General features: G+C 44.5%; 1 protein-coding gene across 1 annotated transcript in view; it reads right to left on the bottom strand.

Annotated features, from left to right (window-relative positions):
- DERL3 (derlin 3) overlaps positions 1-17,710 on the bottom strand; it is a 59,981-nt gene that overhangs the window by 31,732 nt on the left and 10,539 nt on the right. Inside the window, exon 4 of the mRNA XM_077461588.1 lies at positions 13,925-14,015. Coding sequence (XP_077317714.1) covers positions 13,925-14,015 — 91 coding nt within the window. The remainder of the gene's footprint in view (positions 1-13,924; positions 14,016-17,710) is intronic.

The raw sequence follows: 17,710 nt of genomic DNA, 5'->3' as shown, positions 1-17,710 counted from the left end.
CCGTCCACGCATTACTAAAAAAGCTTATTTATACCGAATGGGATCATCCGGATAAGCATTTTTTCCCTTCCAAAGAGTTTCGCAAAGCTCTATCCTATGGAAGAAAGATTCACTAAAAGATGGAAAGTTCCAGCAGTTGACGCTGCGATTTTTACCCAGTGGACAATGCGCTCATGCTTAAAGTGGTTGTAAACCCTTACAACACACTGACCTACAGGTAAGCCTATGTTAAGGCTTACCTGTAGGTCCAAGAAATATCTCCTAAACTTACACGGTTTAGGAGATATTTGCCAAAAGACAGGCACCGCTGTCTGCGGCGCACGCACATGCACTGAGCGTGCCGTGGTCAACGGCGATATGCCGCGAGTTGGATGCCGTGGACTACAGGGGACAGCGGTGACTTCGCTGGCTCCTGTGTCAGGTAAGTGACACATAATGGACTACTATGCGATGCATAGTAGTCCATTATGCTTTACCTTTGCAGGGAATGAAAGGAAGTAAACTCATCAGGGTTTACTTCCTCTTTAAAGATCCAACAGATAAGAAGTTGGAAGGTCTGTTGAAATCCTTTTTTTCTTAGCAGGTACTGTTGCTCAGCCTGCAATTGCAGCTTTAGGCATCTGCCAGTCCTTAAAGGACCAGTTCACAGATGCTCTCAGATGAGCTCCCTGCACAACAAGCACAGGAGCTGGCCGAGCTACCTAAAGCATTATGCTTTGCCGTAGACGCTATGAAGGATTCTATTCACCAGGCATCACACCTTTCATTTGTACTTGTACATATGCGAAGGACCCTTTGGTTAAAGGGTTGGTCAGCTGAGACTAGTTTCCCCTTTAAGGGAGAACGATTATTTGACGATAGTTTGGATAAATACATTCAATTTCCAGCGGAAATGGTACTCTTTTGCCAGTCAAAAGAAAATATAAGCGTCTTTCATTTAAATTGTTCGGCCTCTGCCATCAGACCAGGCATAAAGGAAGACCTGGGGCTACAAGTCTGCAAAGCAGAATACAAGACCTCCTTATGAAGAGGCATCTCCCCTCACCAAGGTGGGGGGGGGGGGGGAGGCTTCTGATGTACTCAGAAGTCTGGCAGAGGGAGTTTTAGGACAAATGGACTCTCTCCACAGTGTCTCTAGGATACAAGCTAGAGCTTTGAGAGTTTCCACCATCTCGTTTTCTGAGATCAAACGTTCCCAAGGATCCAGGGAAAAGGCGATCCCTGTTGCCAGCATTAGACCAATTATTGGCTCAAGGGGTGATCAGACAGATTCCCAAACAAGAGCAAGGTTTGAGGTTTTACTCAAACCTAATTACGGTGCCAAGGCCAAATGAGGATATCAGACCAAGTCTAGATCTACGTAATCTAAATCGGTTCCTGAAAATCCGCTCCATTTGCAGGGAGTCAATCAAGTCAGTCGTTTCCATCCTGCAAGGAGAAAAACTTCTGGCGTCCATCGACATTAGGGATGAGCTTCGTGTTCGAGTCGAACATACGTTCGACTCGAACATCGGCTGTTCACCCGTTCGGCGAATTCTGAACGTTATGGGCCATTCGCGCCAAATTCGTGTGGCGCTCACGGCCCACAATGCACTGCGTCATCGCAGTGCATTGCTGGCTCATGATTGGCCAAGCATGCACTGTGACCCCGCATGCTTGGCCAATCACAGCGCCAGCAGCGAGGAGAGCCATGATTGGCCACAGGCAGGATGCCTGTGGCCAATCATAGCTCAGGCTGTGTAGTACACGCCCCACACTATATAAGGCCGCCAGCGCGACGGCCTTGTGTAGTGTGTTGGCGTCTGAAGCAGTTAGTGGGTGTTCTGTGTACCTTCAACACAGTACACAGCGATCGTTATCGGCCGATTTTCGATCTTGCTCTTCTGTAGTGGTTGTTTGCTTGCCCTGACCGCAGTATACACCGCTATATTCACCTCACCTATATAGCTAGTGATCTATCTTTTATAATAGAGCTTGCAGTCAGTAGTGTTAGGAGCTTGTGCGTGCTGTCTGTGTGCTCTGTACCCAGTACACACCGCTATATCCACCTACATAGCTCTTCTCTATTTGAGCCCACTTGCCATCTGCAGGAGTTATTGGAAGTTGTGTGTGCCTCCAGCACAGTATACATCTGTATATACCCCTTTATCTCTGGTGTTCTATAATAAAGGCATCTGCAGGAGTTAGTGGGTGTTGTGTGCCTCCAGCACAATATACACTACCCAACTGCTGTTTTACCCAACTCCCTTCAGGCCATTACCATGTCTGGAAGGCCAGCAAGGAGAGGCAGACAGGCGCGAGCCGATAAAAGAGGGCAAGCAGGCTCTGTGTCTAGAGACAACAGTGCTGGTCGTGGACGCGGTGCATTGTCATCAGCACGTGGCCATGGGACACGCTTGTCCTTCTTTTCGGCAGCTGGACATGTTGAACCGCAACATGCCAACGACTTGGTAGAGTGGATGACCAAGCCCTCTTCATCCTCCTCATCCTCTCTCACCCAGTCTCAGGGTACTAACAAAGCAGCTGCCAACGCATCGTCTTCCCTCCTCTCAATGTCATCATCAGTGACTCCTTCCCTCGACCCACCACGTCCTCCTGAGGAGTCTCCTGAACTCTTTGAGCACAGTGTTGGGTACATGCTCCAGGAGGATGCCCAGTGTTTTGTAGGCTCTGATGACACTCAGCTAGAGGAAGGCAGTAGCGTGAGCGCAGAGAGGGCGGATGCTCAAGAAGGACAGCAATCTGGCAGTCATGTTCCACAAGCTGCAGCATACTGCCAGGTTTGCTACAGCGATGAAGATAAAGCGCATGCGCGCGAAACATGTTAGCAGGCCGGTCGACATGGCAACTCCCCTCGCTACGGAGCCTCCCACGTGACCAATAGTGACCCGCAACCGCTCGGGCAAGCGGAGCGCTGCGCTCCAAGCCTCTCTGACACACAAGGTGGACGCCACCTTGTGTTCAACTTGGACCAACATCCTCCAGCGTTTACTGCACCTCCGTCCCAGGGCACAGGGAGCAGGATTGACCCTTTCTCTTCCACTCCTCCAGCTCAGCATGACGGCGCCCCAGCCCTACAGTCCAGCCATTTACAAAAGTGAGTGACTTTTGGAACTCAGTTCCAACCATTTATTTTCACTTGTATAGGAACTCTATTGGTTTCCCCTGCCTCTGGGAGATAATCACCCACAGTCCTTATATCCACGTGCACAATAGACTACACTGGTAACACAGCCCTGTTGTCACCAATATCTCAAAGTCAGGAATAGAAGATCCCAGGGTTAATTTGTCATCAAGCAACTGTCGTTTTATTGTCGTGATTGACTGATGTAAAGGTTTTAAGATCCCAGGAGGATCAAACGTCCTTTATTGAGTTTTTTATCTTTTTCATTTAATAAATTGTCTTTATGCTTTTTACATCAGACTATGAGTCTCTCTGATGCGCTGTTCTTCTGATGGTTCAATTTCTGCGTTATTCTAAAAGTTCTTTGGTGTGGGCCTTTTTTGAGACGAGTGCATCAGATCGCACCGCTGCTATTTGCAACATGTCTCAAGCGTATCTCGCGTGGCCAAAACATCAGCCGCTTGGGCACCACATGCTTGACCAGACATATGTTGACCTGCCATGCAGCTCGTTGGCAAGCGTACCCCAAAGACCCACACCAAAGAACAAAGCGGACCTCTCCTTGCGCCTCATCAGCTGGCATCTCCAACCCCACTAGACCTTCAGTCCTCTCTGAAACCTGCTCTGAGAGGAATGAAGGTGTAGAATTAGGTGTGTCACAGCCAAGTGCTTCCGGGCACTCTGCTAGCAGTACACCCACGTCCGATTATAGCAGGCAAATGTCCCTGCCCCAGCTGCTGGACCGGCGAAAGAAGTTCACTCCCAGCCATCCACATGCCCAGCGGTTGAATGCTAGCTTGGCTAAATTGCTAGCACTTCAACTGCTGCCTTTTCAGTTGGTAGACTCGGCCCCTTCCGTGAGTTTGTACAATGGCTCAGTAGCAGGTCCCCAAACGCCACTTTTTCTCACGGAAGGCGATTCCGGCTCTCTACCGGCATGTGGAAGGCAATGTCCTTGCCTCGCTGGACAGGGCGGTCAGCGGTAAGGTGCATATTACGGCTGACTCATGGTCCAGCAGGCATGGACAGGGACGTTACCTGTCTTTCACGGCCCATTGGGTCACTCTTCTGGCAGCTGGGAAGGATGCAGGACAAGGTGCAGTAGTGTTGGAGGTTGTTTTTCCGCCACCACGCCTCCAAAATGCTACTATTGGTTGTGACACACCTCTCTCCTCCACCCCCTCCTCTTCTTCTTCCTCCATGGCCTCTTCCAGTGCTCTGTCAGAACCAGCGGTGCTCCGTAGGCGTTCCAGGGGCTATGCAAGTACGCAGGCAAAACGATGCCATGCCATGCTTGCGCTGGTTTGTTTGGGGGACAGGAGCCACACTGGGGCGGATGTTTTGTCAGCTCTGCAGGGGCAGGCCGAGAGGTGGTTGACGCCACGCCAGCTTAAGCCAGGAATGGTGGTTTGTGACAATGGCACCAACCTCCTCTCCGCCCTCCGAAAGGGACAACTGACCCATGTGCCCTGTGTAGCTCACGTCCTTAACCTGGTGGTGCAGCGGTTCTTGGGCAGGCACCCCGGCTTACAGGATGTCCTGAAGCAGGCCAGGAAAGTCTGTGTGCATTTCCGCCGATCATTTAATGCCTGTGCTCGGCTGGCTGAGCTCCAAAAGGCGTTGAACCTGCCCAAGAACCGCCTTATATGTGACATGCCCACCAGGTAGAACTCAATGTTGGCCATGCTGCAGCGGCTGCACACGCAGCAGAGGGCCATCAATGAGTACCTGTGCGACTACGGCACCAGGACAGGGTCAGGGGAGCTTGTTTTTTTTCTCACCACGCCAGTGGGGCATGATCAGGGATGCATGCACTGTCCTGTCAGCGTTTGAGGAGGCCACAAGGATGGTGAGCAGTGACAGTGCATGCATCAGTGACACTGTACCTCTTGTCCACCTCTTGGAGCATACGCTGCGTGGAATAATGGACAGGGCACTTGAGGCAGAACAGAGGCAGGAAGAGGAGGACTTCCTTGCCTCTCAAGGCCCCCTTTATCCAGACAGTGTTCCTGCTGTACCATCCATCACACAGGAAGAGGAGGAGGAGGATGATTGTGTCAGCATGGAGGTGGAGGCTGGCACTCAGCAGCAGCAGCAGTCTTGTAGGGATGATTTACAGTCCCAAGAAACACGTTGACTTGTACGTGGCTGGGAGGAGGTAGCTGCGGATCATGTTGTCCTTAGTGACCCAGAGGACTCCGGACCGAATGCCTCAGCTAAGCTACGCTGCATGGCCTCCCTGATCCTGCATTACTGGCTGGCCACTCTCCTTGATCCACGGTACAAGGGTAAGGTTGCCGACCTTATCTTGCCATCGCAGAGGGAGCAGAGGATGAGACATCTCCGGGAGGCTTTGCAGAAACGCGTTCCCACAGACTGGGAGGTTACAAACTCCTGGTCATTGACAACGTGTTGCTGAGGCATCGGTCAGAAGGAGCGGTGGAGAAGGTGGCCGTCTGACTGATGCTTTCAGACAATTTTTTAGTCCGCAGCCCCAAGGTATGATCGGTTCCAGCAACCATCGCCAGCGTCTGATTTACATGGTGCAGGAATACCTAGGGGCAAGGTCAGACTTGGACACCTTTCCCACCGAAAATCCTCTGGCTTACTGGGTCTTGAGGATGGATTACTGGCCAGAGCTTGCACAGTATGCAGTTGAGCTACTGGCCTGTCCTGCATCCAGCGTTCTTTCGGAACGCACCTTCAGTGCTGCTGGTGGCTTTGTTACCGATCACAGGGTGCGCCTGTCCACCGAATCAGTTGATCGACTGACCTTCATCAAGATGAATCAGTCTTGGATCACCACCAGCTACCAAGCACCTGAAGCTGATGTAACCGAATAATTTTTTTTGAAATATCACATCCCTTCAAGACTGCCTATGCTGATGCTGAGTGACTGTCCTGTTATGTTGATTGTCTATCCTCTTCCTCCTCCGCTGATATGTTGGAAGAACATTTCTGGTTCTGGGTGATGCCATCAGCCCAATTTTTCTGCCCCTGTTTAACAGGGGCGTTTAATTACAATTTTTGATGCAATGCTTTGCAGCAGGGCTAATTCCTGCAATAAAACTAGAGTATATGGGAGAGGTTGCAGTGTGGTGGCACCAGCACCAGTGCCTAAAGCCCAATTTTTCTGCCCCTGTTTAACAGGGACATGTAATTACAATTCTTGATATAATATTTCACAGGAGGGCCCGTTCCTGTGCCCACCCAGAGTAACTGTGAGGACTTATAGTGTTGTGGCACCAGCACCACAACCACCAAAGGTCAATTTTTCTAATTACAATTCTTGATATAATCGTTCACAGCAGGGCGCTCCAGCGCCCACCAAAAGTCACTTTGAGGGCTTACAATGTTGTGGCAAAACCAAAACGCCTTGTTCCGCCATTTCTGCAGAGCATATAGGGCAGGCCCCTACTTTCAAACATCCAACTTACAAACATCTCCTACTTGCAAACGGAAGGAGACAACCGCAAGTGAGATGAAAAAAGATGGACGACAAAACAAATTATACAGGGGTGATAACCCTTCCCTTTGTTTTCCAAAAAGCTTAAAAATAGTTTTTTTGACTGGAGCTACACTTTAAAAATGTACCAGTTGAAAATTTCAAACAGATTCAACTTAACACAACAAACCTACACAGTCTGTCTTGTTTGCACTGCCTGTATACTGCTGTTCTGAGTATATAGGGCCTGGGGGCCACACGCATTTCCTTTTTTTAATATGGGTACGGGGTTCCCCTTAATATGCGTACAAGACCCAAAGGGGCTGGTAATGGGCAGGGAGGGCTACCCATGCCATTTTTCTCAATGGTTTTCAACCATATTGCAGGAACCAGATATAACATTAAAACCGCAAGCAGTTTTTAATGATGTTATTTCTGTTTGATGTCATTTTGTGCAGGAACTGTTCTAAACATGGGAAACACGTGGCACTTCACACGCATACTACAGACAACCCCCCAGGCACCATATTTAAAGGAATATTTCACTTTTTTTTTCACTTTAATCGTCATTAAAATCAGTGCTCCTGCCAAAACGGCCATTTTTAAAAACATTTTAGGCATTGACCCATGTCCCCTGGGGCAGGAGCCAGGTCCCCAAACCCTTTTTAGGACAGTATCTTGCATATTAGCCGTTAAAATTAGCACTTTTAATTTTGAGCGTTCGAGTCCCATAAACTTCAATGGGGTTCTAAAGTTCGTACGAATTTGGGGTCCGTTCGATAGCTCTGGTGCGAACTGAACCGGGGGGTGTTCGGCTCATCCCTAATCGACATCAGAGATGCATAGCTGCTTATCCATATATTTCCTTCTCACCAGAGGTTTCTGCGGTTCAAAGTAGAACAGAAGCATTTTCAGTTAATAGCCTTGCCCTTCGGGCTTGCTACAGCACCTCGGGTATTCACTAAGGTATTAGCCCCACCTCCAGTCAGGTTAAGGGCACAGGGCATAACTTTCTTGGCTTACTTAGACGATCTATTTTTAATAGACCAGTCAGTGGCTTGCTTGAAGCAAGGTGCAGCCATCACAAGCAGTTACCTGGAAGGTTTGGGTTGGATTCTCAACCTAATGAAATCCTCCTTAAAGCCACTAAGAAGGCTGGAGTATCTGGGCCTGATCATAGACACAGCCCAGAAAAGGGGTGTTCTTGCCTCCCGCAAGGATCAGCTCCATACAGGAGCTGGTGAGGATGATCAGGTCGAAGAGAAATCCTTCAATTCGCCTTTGCATGAGGTTGTTAGGGAAGATGGTAGCTTCATTCGAAGCAGTTCCCTATGCTCAATTCAATTTGAAACTGAAAGCAGTATTCTGTCTGCTTGGAACAAAATGATTCAAGCTTTGGACTTGCCAATGTGGCTGTCCCCATGAGTGTCCCAAAGCCTCAGTTGGTGGTTACTATCTTGTAACCTGCTGAAGGGAAAGTCCTTCAGATCAATTATCTGGAAGGTAGTAACGACAGATGCCAGCCTTTTCAGGCTGGGGAGTAGGAGCCTTGCCCATCGACATCCTAGAGATTCCGGCAGTGTATCAGGCTCTAGAAACCTGGACCTCCAGGTTAAAGAATTGTCCTGCCAGGATCCAGTCCGACAATGCCACGGCTGTGGCATATATCACAAGGGGTCACCAAGAGTCTCTCAGCTCAGAGAGAGGTGAACCAGATTCTAACTTGGACAGAAGAGAATGTCCCATGCCTATCGGCAGTTTTCATTCCGGGAGTAGAGAATTGGCAGGTGGACTATCTAAGTCGGCAGTTATTCCCAGGAGAATGGTCTCTTCACCGCAAGGTGTTTCAGTCGGTTTGCCAAAGATGGGGGACTCCGAACATATACCTTCTAGCATCCAGATTCAACACTAAGCTAGTCAACTTTGCATCCAGGACAGGGGACCCACTCGCATATGAAACAGATGCGTTGGCGACCCCGTGGGATCAGTTTTTACTGATCTATGCACTTTAACCCCAATTTAGTTGCTACCTAAAGTTTTGCAGGATCAAGCTGGAAAGAAAATCTGTAATATTGGTAGCACCAGCATGGCCCAGGTCATGGTACGCAGAGATCGTAAGGATGGCAGTGGAGGGTCCAGGGCTCTTCCCACTAAGGCCAGACCTGCTATCTCAGGGGCCGATATTCCATCCTACTTTACGAATGCTAAATTTAACGGGTTGGCTATTGAGACCCACATTCTGAATAAACATGGGCTTTCCAGGTCAGTTATCACTACTTTGATTAATGCTAGGAAGCCAGCTTCTAGAGCTATATATTATAGAGCCTGGAAAGCTTGTTTCCTGGTGTGAGTCCAAGGGTTGGTACCCTCTGAGATATAGGCAGAATTCTTACTTTTCTACAATTAAGCGTAGAGATGAAGTTGGCCCTGAGTACTATCTCAGCTTTATCATTTTTTATTTCAAAGACTGCTTGCTATGCATTCTTTAGTCCAGGGTTTCATGCAAGGAGTGCTGCGGATTAATCCGCCAGTTAAATCACTCTTAAACCCTTGGGATTTGAATTTAGTTTTCAGTGTTACAAAAACAGCCATTCGAACCGTTGCAGCATGTTCCCTTAGTCCTGACTAGGAAGCTGATATTTTCGTTTGCTATATCCTCACCAAGGAGGATTTCAGAATTGGCTGCTCTTTCTTGTAAGGAGTCATATTTGATTATTCATGAGGACAGAGTGGTGTTATACCCTCGTCCAGGTTTTTTGCCGAAAGTGGTTTCAGGCTTTCATCTGAATGAAGATATTGTCCTGCCAGGGTTTTTTCCCCAAGACCTTGTTCCAGGGAAGAAAGGTCACTACATTGTCTTGATGTAATGAGAGCAGTGAAAATGTATTTAAGAAAACTGCTCCGATTTGTAAGACTGATGTATTATTTCTTCTGCCAGAGGGTCCTAAGAAGGGACAGGCAGCGTCAAAATCCACTGTTGCTAAGTGAATTTGGCAAGTATAATTCAAACTTATGATTTAAAGGGAAAGATTCCCCCTTTTCAAGTTAAGGCGCACTCTACCAGATAGGTTGGTGCTTCTTGGGCAGTGCGTCACCAGGCCTCCAGGTCTCAAATCTGCAAGGCCGCGACTTGGCCTTCAATACATACATTTGCAAAATTTTATCAAGTGCATGTAAGATGGAATGAGGATATCGCCTTCGGGCGCAGTGTGCTGCAGGCAGCAGTATAAGTCCTCAGTTCTGGGGGTTACCCTACTGGTTGTGTCTCCCTCCCCTCAAGTAGCATTGCTATGGGACATCCCACCAAGTAATTTCTTGAGACTCTGTGTCCTATGATGTACTCCAAGAAAAGGATTTTTACAGGTAAGCTGTTTTAAAAATCCTATTTTGTGGGACTTGCCCAGTGAGAGAGGTGAAATGCGTAGTCTTCCTGACCCTGTGCCTGGAAGTTTTACACATCACACACCTCCCACAATTGTAGAAACCCACTTGGTCCAAGAAGGTGCAAACCACCTTGGGTGGGTCTACTACATTGGGTGCTAGTTTAAAACGCAGAGTGGGCAGCATGGTATATAGGAACTGTGGTCTTAACAGTAAAACTTTCTTTAAATCTGCATCTTTCAATAATCGGGGCCAATGTCTGAATAATTTTGTTTGTGCTGACGGGTAAAACTAGTCATAAAAGCAACTCCATAATCTTTCTTAATAACTTCTTTCTTTTTGAACAGGTTCTCTCTCCTCAATTCTCCAACTATTGTCTAAGTTTTTACTAGATACTTAGAATTATAGCCTTTTTCCAGGAATTTATCTAATAAAATATCGGCCTGTACATCATAATCCTCTTAACGCAATTGCGTCTTACTCTCATCAGTTGACTTTTAGGGATTGCACTCCCAATGGAATGTAATCATTCCTGTCAACTACCTTGAAGTTAGTTTTGGTAAACAATTGGTCATTGGCTTTAACCACTACAATACAGGGCACTTTCGCCCCCTTCCTTCCCAGCCCAATTTTCAGCTTTCATAGTTCTCACAATTTCAATGACAATTACACAGTCATGCTACGCTGTACCCAAATTAAATTATTTTGTTTGCACAAATAGAGCTTTATTTTGGTGTTATTCCCAACCACATGATAACCCAGCGGTGACTCTAAAAGCAGCCATAATGGGGTCATTCTCCTCCCTTAGAAACGTGGTGTTCAGAGGGACGAGATCCCACCCTGGCATCACGAAACTGATGAGTACAACAATCATAGTATGGCATAGGGCTAGGACCCGCTTTAGCTCTACCAAGACATTTTCCCCTCACATCCCCCTCTGTGGCAACCCCAGTTTACCACACATGGATATTGTTCCAAATCCACAGATCTGGGCGAGGAAAGGAATAGTGAAACTGAAACACATTGTCATGGGAGGTAAACTGAGATCCTTCTCTGATCTCAAGAGTGCCTACTCACTACCGGGGTGGATGCTGTTCCGATACTACCAGCTCCGCCATGCTTACAGGAAACTGTTCCCACCACTCCTCACACTGGAATCAGACTCTGTGGAGGTATTACTTACTGCCAAGACCATAGATAAATCCCTGTCCTCCCTATATTTCCCTTTGTCCATAGCTCTTACAAAGAAACTTGAAAAAACCCTGGACAAATGGAAATTGGACATTCCTGCCTTGTCTTAAGACAAATAGGAAACGTGTATCCTCCTTTGTCTCCAACATGATTTTGGCTAGGGACCGATTTATGCAGGTCAAGTTACTCCACAGGGCCTACTACACCCCAAAACGATTGACAATTATGAATCCTACCCCCTGTTGGCATGTCCCGCATAGGATTTAAGGTCTGCCTCCTTCTTCCACATGGTATGGTCCTGCCCCCACCTCAGGCACTATTGGTTGGGGATAGTTGACACCCTTAACCAGATCACCTTTCTGGATCTGGGAGCAAACCCCAAAACGATGTTGCTAAATGTTTTCAACCCTAGTATATGGGGCAAATACACTAAGCTGTTCCTAAGTTATACTATATTTTATGCCCGTAGAGAGATATTCCTCTACTGGAAGGACATTACACCTCCCAGGAGTCTTCATGGCACTTAGCATTGAGCTCATTGCTGCCACTGTACAAGCTCACCTATGCTAATAGAAATTGCCCTAATAAATTTGACAAGATATGGTTGGGATGGATAGATGCTTGGGGTACAGAGTTAGTACAGTGCACAGAGTACATCCAAACTATCTCATTGTTATGTTATATAGCAGCTTTAAACACCTTTCTCCTGTTAACATGCACAAACCAACTGTCTTGTGTGACAATCTATGCAATAATGTATCTGTGACTAAATGTGTATATGCATCATTTTGTGCTGTAAAAATTTGAATAAATATTTTTCTTGTGGAAAAAAAAAAAGTAGTCCAATTTAAGAATCGCCAAGCCACCCACGTTGCCAGCCCCCCAAATAACAATCAGTTTTTTTCCAAAGATTTTAAACCTTTTTGGATTACTAGGTCTACTAGGTTTTAATTGTAAATGTTCTAAATCCTAAACTAAAATTTTGAAGACTTCTGAAAAATGGGTTTTGGTATTTTTAGGATTGAAAATGGAGTTGTTCCTTACATTGGTCTTCTCATAATATTAGCTCCTGTTCTCAAGGAGAACTGAATTTGTTGACATGTTTAATATTTAATTTCCTTGTGAATTTCTGAAGATCAATAAAAACATAAAATTTATTGATCTGGGGCATACTTGGGGCCTAATTCTAAAACTTTTATTTCATCTACTGTAAATGTGGCATCACTAAGGTTGAAGATTCTTTGCATTAAGTCTCTCGCTTTCTTTTTCCTCCTCTACATCCTCTTGGCTTTCTTCTCTTGATTTCTCCCCCATATGGTCTGTGAGGTGCCATGGGGTACCAGGGTCTCCATTCCCTTCCCCCACTTTCCAGGAGATACTGGCCTCTCCCCCTGAAAAAAAGGGCCTTTAAGATGTTTAATTCTATCTTTATATTCGACTGATCCTTCTAAAGATGTTATTTTGGCTTTGACAGCATTGATATTGGCTTCCAATAACTTTCATTTTCTTTTCTTTCCTAGATATAAAAAGTTCTAACAATCTTTTTTTACTGAGATTGAAAAAGAGAACCATTCGACCTCTAATTCATTGCTTGTCATGCCATCATTGGGAGCTACATCCCATCTTGATCTCCTCTTAGGAGTGATGCCATGCTTCACATATTTTGCCAAAGTGAAGACATCCCACCAGGTTCTAATCTGCTTATCTAAAGCATTTTTCAAAACCTTAAAATCATGATTCAAATCTAAATTACCAATGTTGTGTGAAAAGAATTGAGCTGCATCAGTTACCCTATTATTAACAAAAGTACTTCCATAGCTGCTAAGTGCATTTAAAAGAGAAAAACAGTGAAACAAATATATACTCACGCTAGAAGCAAATAGAAAATAGTAATACTAATGGTTGCAGCTGCTGTACACAAAATGCTTTTCACTTGGCTCAAAAAAAGGTATAATTATAGCGCTTGCAATACTGTAAACAATCAAATTAATGAGTGAAAAAAATCTATGACATAAACGTCCATATATATTGTGCAAATGTGCTCCAATCATAAAGTGCAATTATGCTTCAAACTTCAATGAGACTTGTGACCAATTAACCACTTCCCCTTAATTGGTAGTCTGAAGCAAGAAAGGGAAAAAAAGGCTATTTAAAAAGTGACAGAAAAGGTGTTAAAAAGCTGCAAGGAAACACCCCAGAATGCACCTAAAAATGCAAACACAGCAATCGCCAGCAGTCAATATGCTTTTGATAGCATATCCCATGCTAGATGTCTGTATGAGCACTGACTTGGAACATGCATTTGGCAATTCAATCTGAGCTCATGATCTGCATACTTGTTTTGGGTCAGTAACTCAATTAATTAAACCCACTGATTAAGCATGACAGCCAAGCAACTAGCATATACAGAAGTCGGCAATGACAACCTTCACATGTCTCTAGAAACTTCATCCAACCAGAGAACACCTGGTATCCATTTAAAAAATAAAAAATGAGTTTTGTGAATGGCAGCAGTGCCAAATGAGCACCCCTCACCCCATATGTGGTCAGTGTTCAGAGGGTAAGTGGCACAGAACCAGGAAGATTGCTCCAATCACCGTTGTAACACCAATTTACTTGACCAATGTAAGTGTGCAATGAATATCATACCTGTAATTCAGCTTTAAAGGGTTTTATAAAATAGTGATGATTATCTTGAGGGTTGCAAATTCACATGTCATGATTGCATGCCATGCCACTTGAATAAAGAACATGGTATTGCATGCTAATTATTTAAAGGATACAGTAATGAGGAATCCTCCAAAAAGAAACATGAATACAAAATCTGCAGTACGACCCCTAAATGTTTCTTCTAGCATTTTGCAATATCTGTACCTGGAGGCAACCGCTATCTGTAAAGGAAACTAAACAGTAGTATTTACACCATTACCATTAGGCTTCATTGATCTAATCAAGTTTGAAACTCAAATTCAATATATGAAATGGGTAGGTGTTCTCCTATAGAACTGGTGTTTACTGAGATATAATCGTATGGGAATTGTACATGTGCCAGCACCCAGCTATGGAGCATAATGGCCAGACTGAGATTCGGTCCTAGAGTGATGAAGTGCTGCCTGGACCTGCACATAGCAAAGCATGTATGAAGGGGTAAGTCTGACCTAAACTGGATTTTCCTATACATTTCTGAAGAAAAGGGCAAGAGGAAAAAAAAGGGAGGGAGAGGCTATATTTTATCTCTGTGTAATTCTACTTGTATTAAGAGCCAGACTCTTTTTGCAATATTTAACACTTTGCAAAAGTATGCCCAAACCATACATTTTCTGAAAGCATGGGACTGATGAAATAAAAAAAAAAAGGAGCCACTAATTTTCTGGATCCCGTGATAGTTGTGGAAATGTTGCAAAATTATAGAAAATACACTAAAATCATTTGTGCATAAAAAACATGCTTATACAATTCCAACTAAATCTAAAAGATACAAATGTATTGAGTTCAATAAATATATGTCAATTTTAACTTGTGCTTTTTTTTTTTTTTGTAAACTAGTGGAAATTGATGCTGTATTGGTGGTGTGTGTAATGCCCCGTACGCACGATCGGACTTTCCGGCGGACAATCCGACGGACTTTGTAGCTGAGGTCTGCCGGACTGTCAAGCAAACGGACTTGGCCACACGCAATCACTCCAAAAGTCCGACAGATTCGAACGTGATGACGTAGAATAAGGAAGTTCATAGCCAGTAGCCAATAGCTGCCCTATCGTCTGTTTTAGTCTTTCGGACTAGCACACAGATGAACAGATTGTCTGCTAAAAGCCAAGTCCAGCAGACAATTTTGAAGCAAGTCTTATTTCTAGGTCCGCTGGACTTTTGGGAAGAAAAAGTCCACTGGAGTCCACACACGATCGAATTTTCTGTCGGACTCTGGTCCGTCAGAAAGTCCGATTGTGTGTACGCGGCATTACAGTACAATGATGCAGGCATATATTTTAGCACAATGCAGCATGTAACAATATGCTCATGAAGTTGAAGGACTGTAATTGAAGTTAATTTTTTAATAGTATGTGCACAACATACTAGTTTTACTTAGAGTATGTAAACCCAATATTTAATATTCTTTAGAAGTACCTGCTGCACCATGTACCTGTATGAAAAAGTATCCTGTTCTTTGTATTGCTTCTCTTGGGTGGAAACCCCGGTATTCCTGCCAGTCCCTCTGCTTTCCTATTATAAAATGACCACACTAAACAGAATACACCGTGGTCAGTTCTCTAGCTATGTTGGGAAATCTGTCTGCTCTCCTTCAATGATCATTCTTGTCACGACAGGCGTGCCCTGTTCAGTGTCTGCTGTTGCTCCTCTCCTAGCTGTTATGCAGCTGAGAACAGAGGGAATATAATCACTTGTGAAAAAATGGAAAATAAGGTATTTATAGTAAGTGTTTTTTGTTTTGTTTTTTTATATCTATACAAGTTTTGCCTTTCATTTCAATTTTAAACTGAATGTGTTCTTTTGCAAGGTGATTGTAAACAATCATTTTTATTTCAAAGCAGAATAAAAAAAAAAAATTGTCAGTTTCTGAAATGTGCCTTTCCCCCTGTATCCCTTTTAACACATTGCAAGTACAGAAAAACAACTGCCTGTGTGCCAAAAATAGTGTTCTAGCTTTTTTCTTGACATGACAACAGAGCACTGAATTCATAAGGGTTTGGTAGTCCTGTCTATTTAATTTCTGATGGATTACAAAGAACAGAGTTATCCCTATTCCCCCATCCTCATCTCCATAACTCTTCCCAGGAAGTCATCTGGAAAAAGCATTGTTTTTTTTTTTCTTCAATTTTTAAGCAGATATAACAAAGCACTTTAAATGACATATTTAGCAGATCAAAATGGAGCAAGAAAAAGACATTCATTGCTAGGGTTTATGTACACTTTACATAGGACACACAACTACTTAAATCAGTCCCTATCGCTGAATAAGCATACAATTTACTGTTCCTGGCATACAGTGCCTTGAAAATATTCATACCCCTTAAAATTGTCCACGTTTTGTTACATTACAGCCAAAAATGTAAATGTATTTTATATATATATTTTTTGTGATAGACCAACCCAAAGGGGCACATAATTGTGAAGTGGAAGGGAAATGATAAATGATTTTCCATAATAAATATCTGAAAAGTGTGGCATGCGTTTGTATTCAGCCCCCTTTACTCTGATACCTCTAACTAAATTGCAGTGGAACCAATTGCCTTCAGAAGTAACCTAATCAGTAAATAAAGTCCACTTGTGTGTAATTAAATTTCAGTATAAATACAGCTGTTCTGTGAAGCCTTCAGAAGTTTGTTAGAGAACCTTAGTGAACAAACAGCATCATGAATGCCAAGGAACACACCAGACAGGTCAGGGATAAAGTTGTGGAGAAGTTTAAAGCAGGGTTAGGTTATAAAGGTGTGGAGAAGTTTAAAGCAGGGTTAGGTTATAAAAACATATCCCAAGCTCTGAACATCTCACGGAGCACTGTTCAATCCATCATTCAAAAATGGAAAGACTATGGCACAATTGCAAACCTACCAATACATGGCCGTCCACCTAAACCCAGGGGTAGGCAACCTCGGCCCTCCAGCTGTGGTGAAACTACAAGCCTCTGCCTCTAGGAGTCATGTCTGTGATTGTTGGGGTCTTGAGATGTCTCATGGAACTTGTAGTTTCACCACAGCTGGAGGGCCGAGGTTGCCTACCCCTGACCTAAACTGAGAGGTCAGGCAAGGAGAGCATTATTAAGAGAAGCAGCCAAGAGGCCCATGGTAACTCTGGAGAAGTTGCAAAGATCCACAGCTCAGGTGGGAGAATCTGTTCACAAGACAGCTATTAGTTGTGCTCTTCACAAATCTGGCCTTTATGAAAGAGTGGCAAGAAGAAAGCCATTGTTGAAAAAAAACCATAAGAAGTCCCGTTTGCAAGAAGCCAGGTGGGGACGCAGAAAACGTGGAAGAAGGTGCTCTGGTCAGATGAGACCAAAATTTTACTTTTTGGCCTAAAAGCCAAACGCTATGTGTGGCGTAAAACTAACACTACACCTCACCCTGAACACACCATCTCCATTGTGAAATATGGTGGTGGCAGCATCATGTTGTGGGGATGCTTCTCCTCAGCAGGGACAGGGAAGCTGCTCAGAGTTTATGGGAAGTTGGATGGAGCCAAACACAGGGAAACCTGTTTGAGTCTACAAAAGACTTGAGACGGGGGTGGAGGTTCACCTAACAGCAGGACCCTAAACATACAGCAAGAGCTAGAATGGAATGGTAAAGATCTAAGCATATTTACAGTATCTCACAAAAGTGAGTAAACCTCTCAGGATTTTGTAAGTATTTTATTATATCTTCATGTGACAACACTGAAGAAATTACACTTTGCTACAATGTAAAATAGTGAGTGTATCGCTTGTATAGCAGTGTACATTTGCTGTTCCCTCAAACTAACTCAACACACAGCCATTAATGTCTAAACCACTGAAAACAAAAATGAGTACACCCCCAAGTGAAAATGTCCAAATTGGGCCTAATTAGCCA

Source organism: Lithobates pipiens, unplaced genomic scaffold (assembly GCF_037356315.1).
Source record: "Lithobates pipiens isolate NorthernLeopardFrog02 unplaced genomic scaffold, aLitPip1_a1.2 Scaffold_3, whole genome shotgun sequence".
In the NCBI taxonomy this organism is placed as follows: Eukaryota; Metazoa; Chordata; class Amphibia; order Anura; family Ranidae; genus Lithobates; species Lithobates pipiens.
This window is presented reverse-complemented; position numbering and strand designations above follow the sequence as displayed.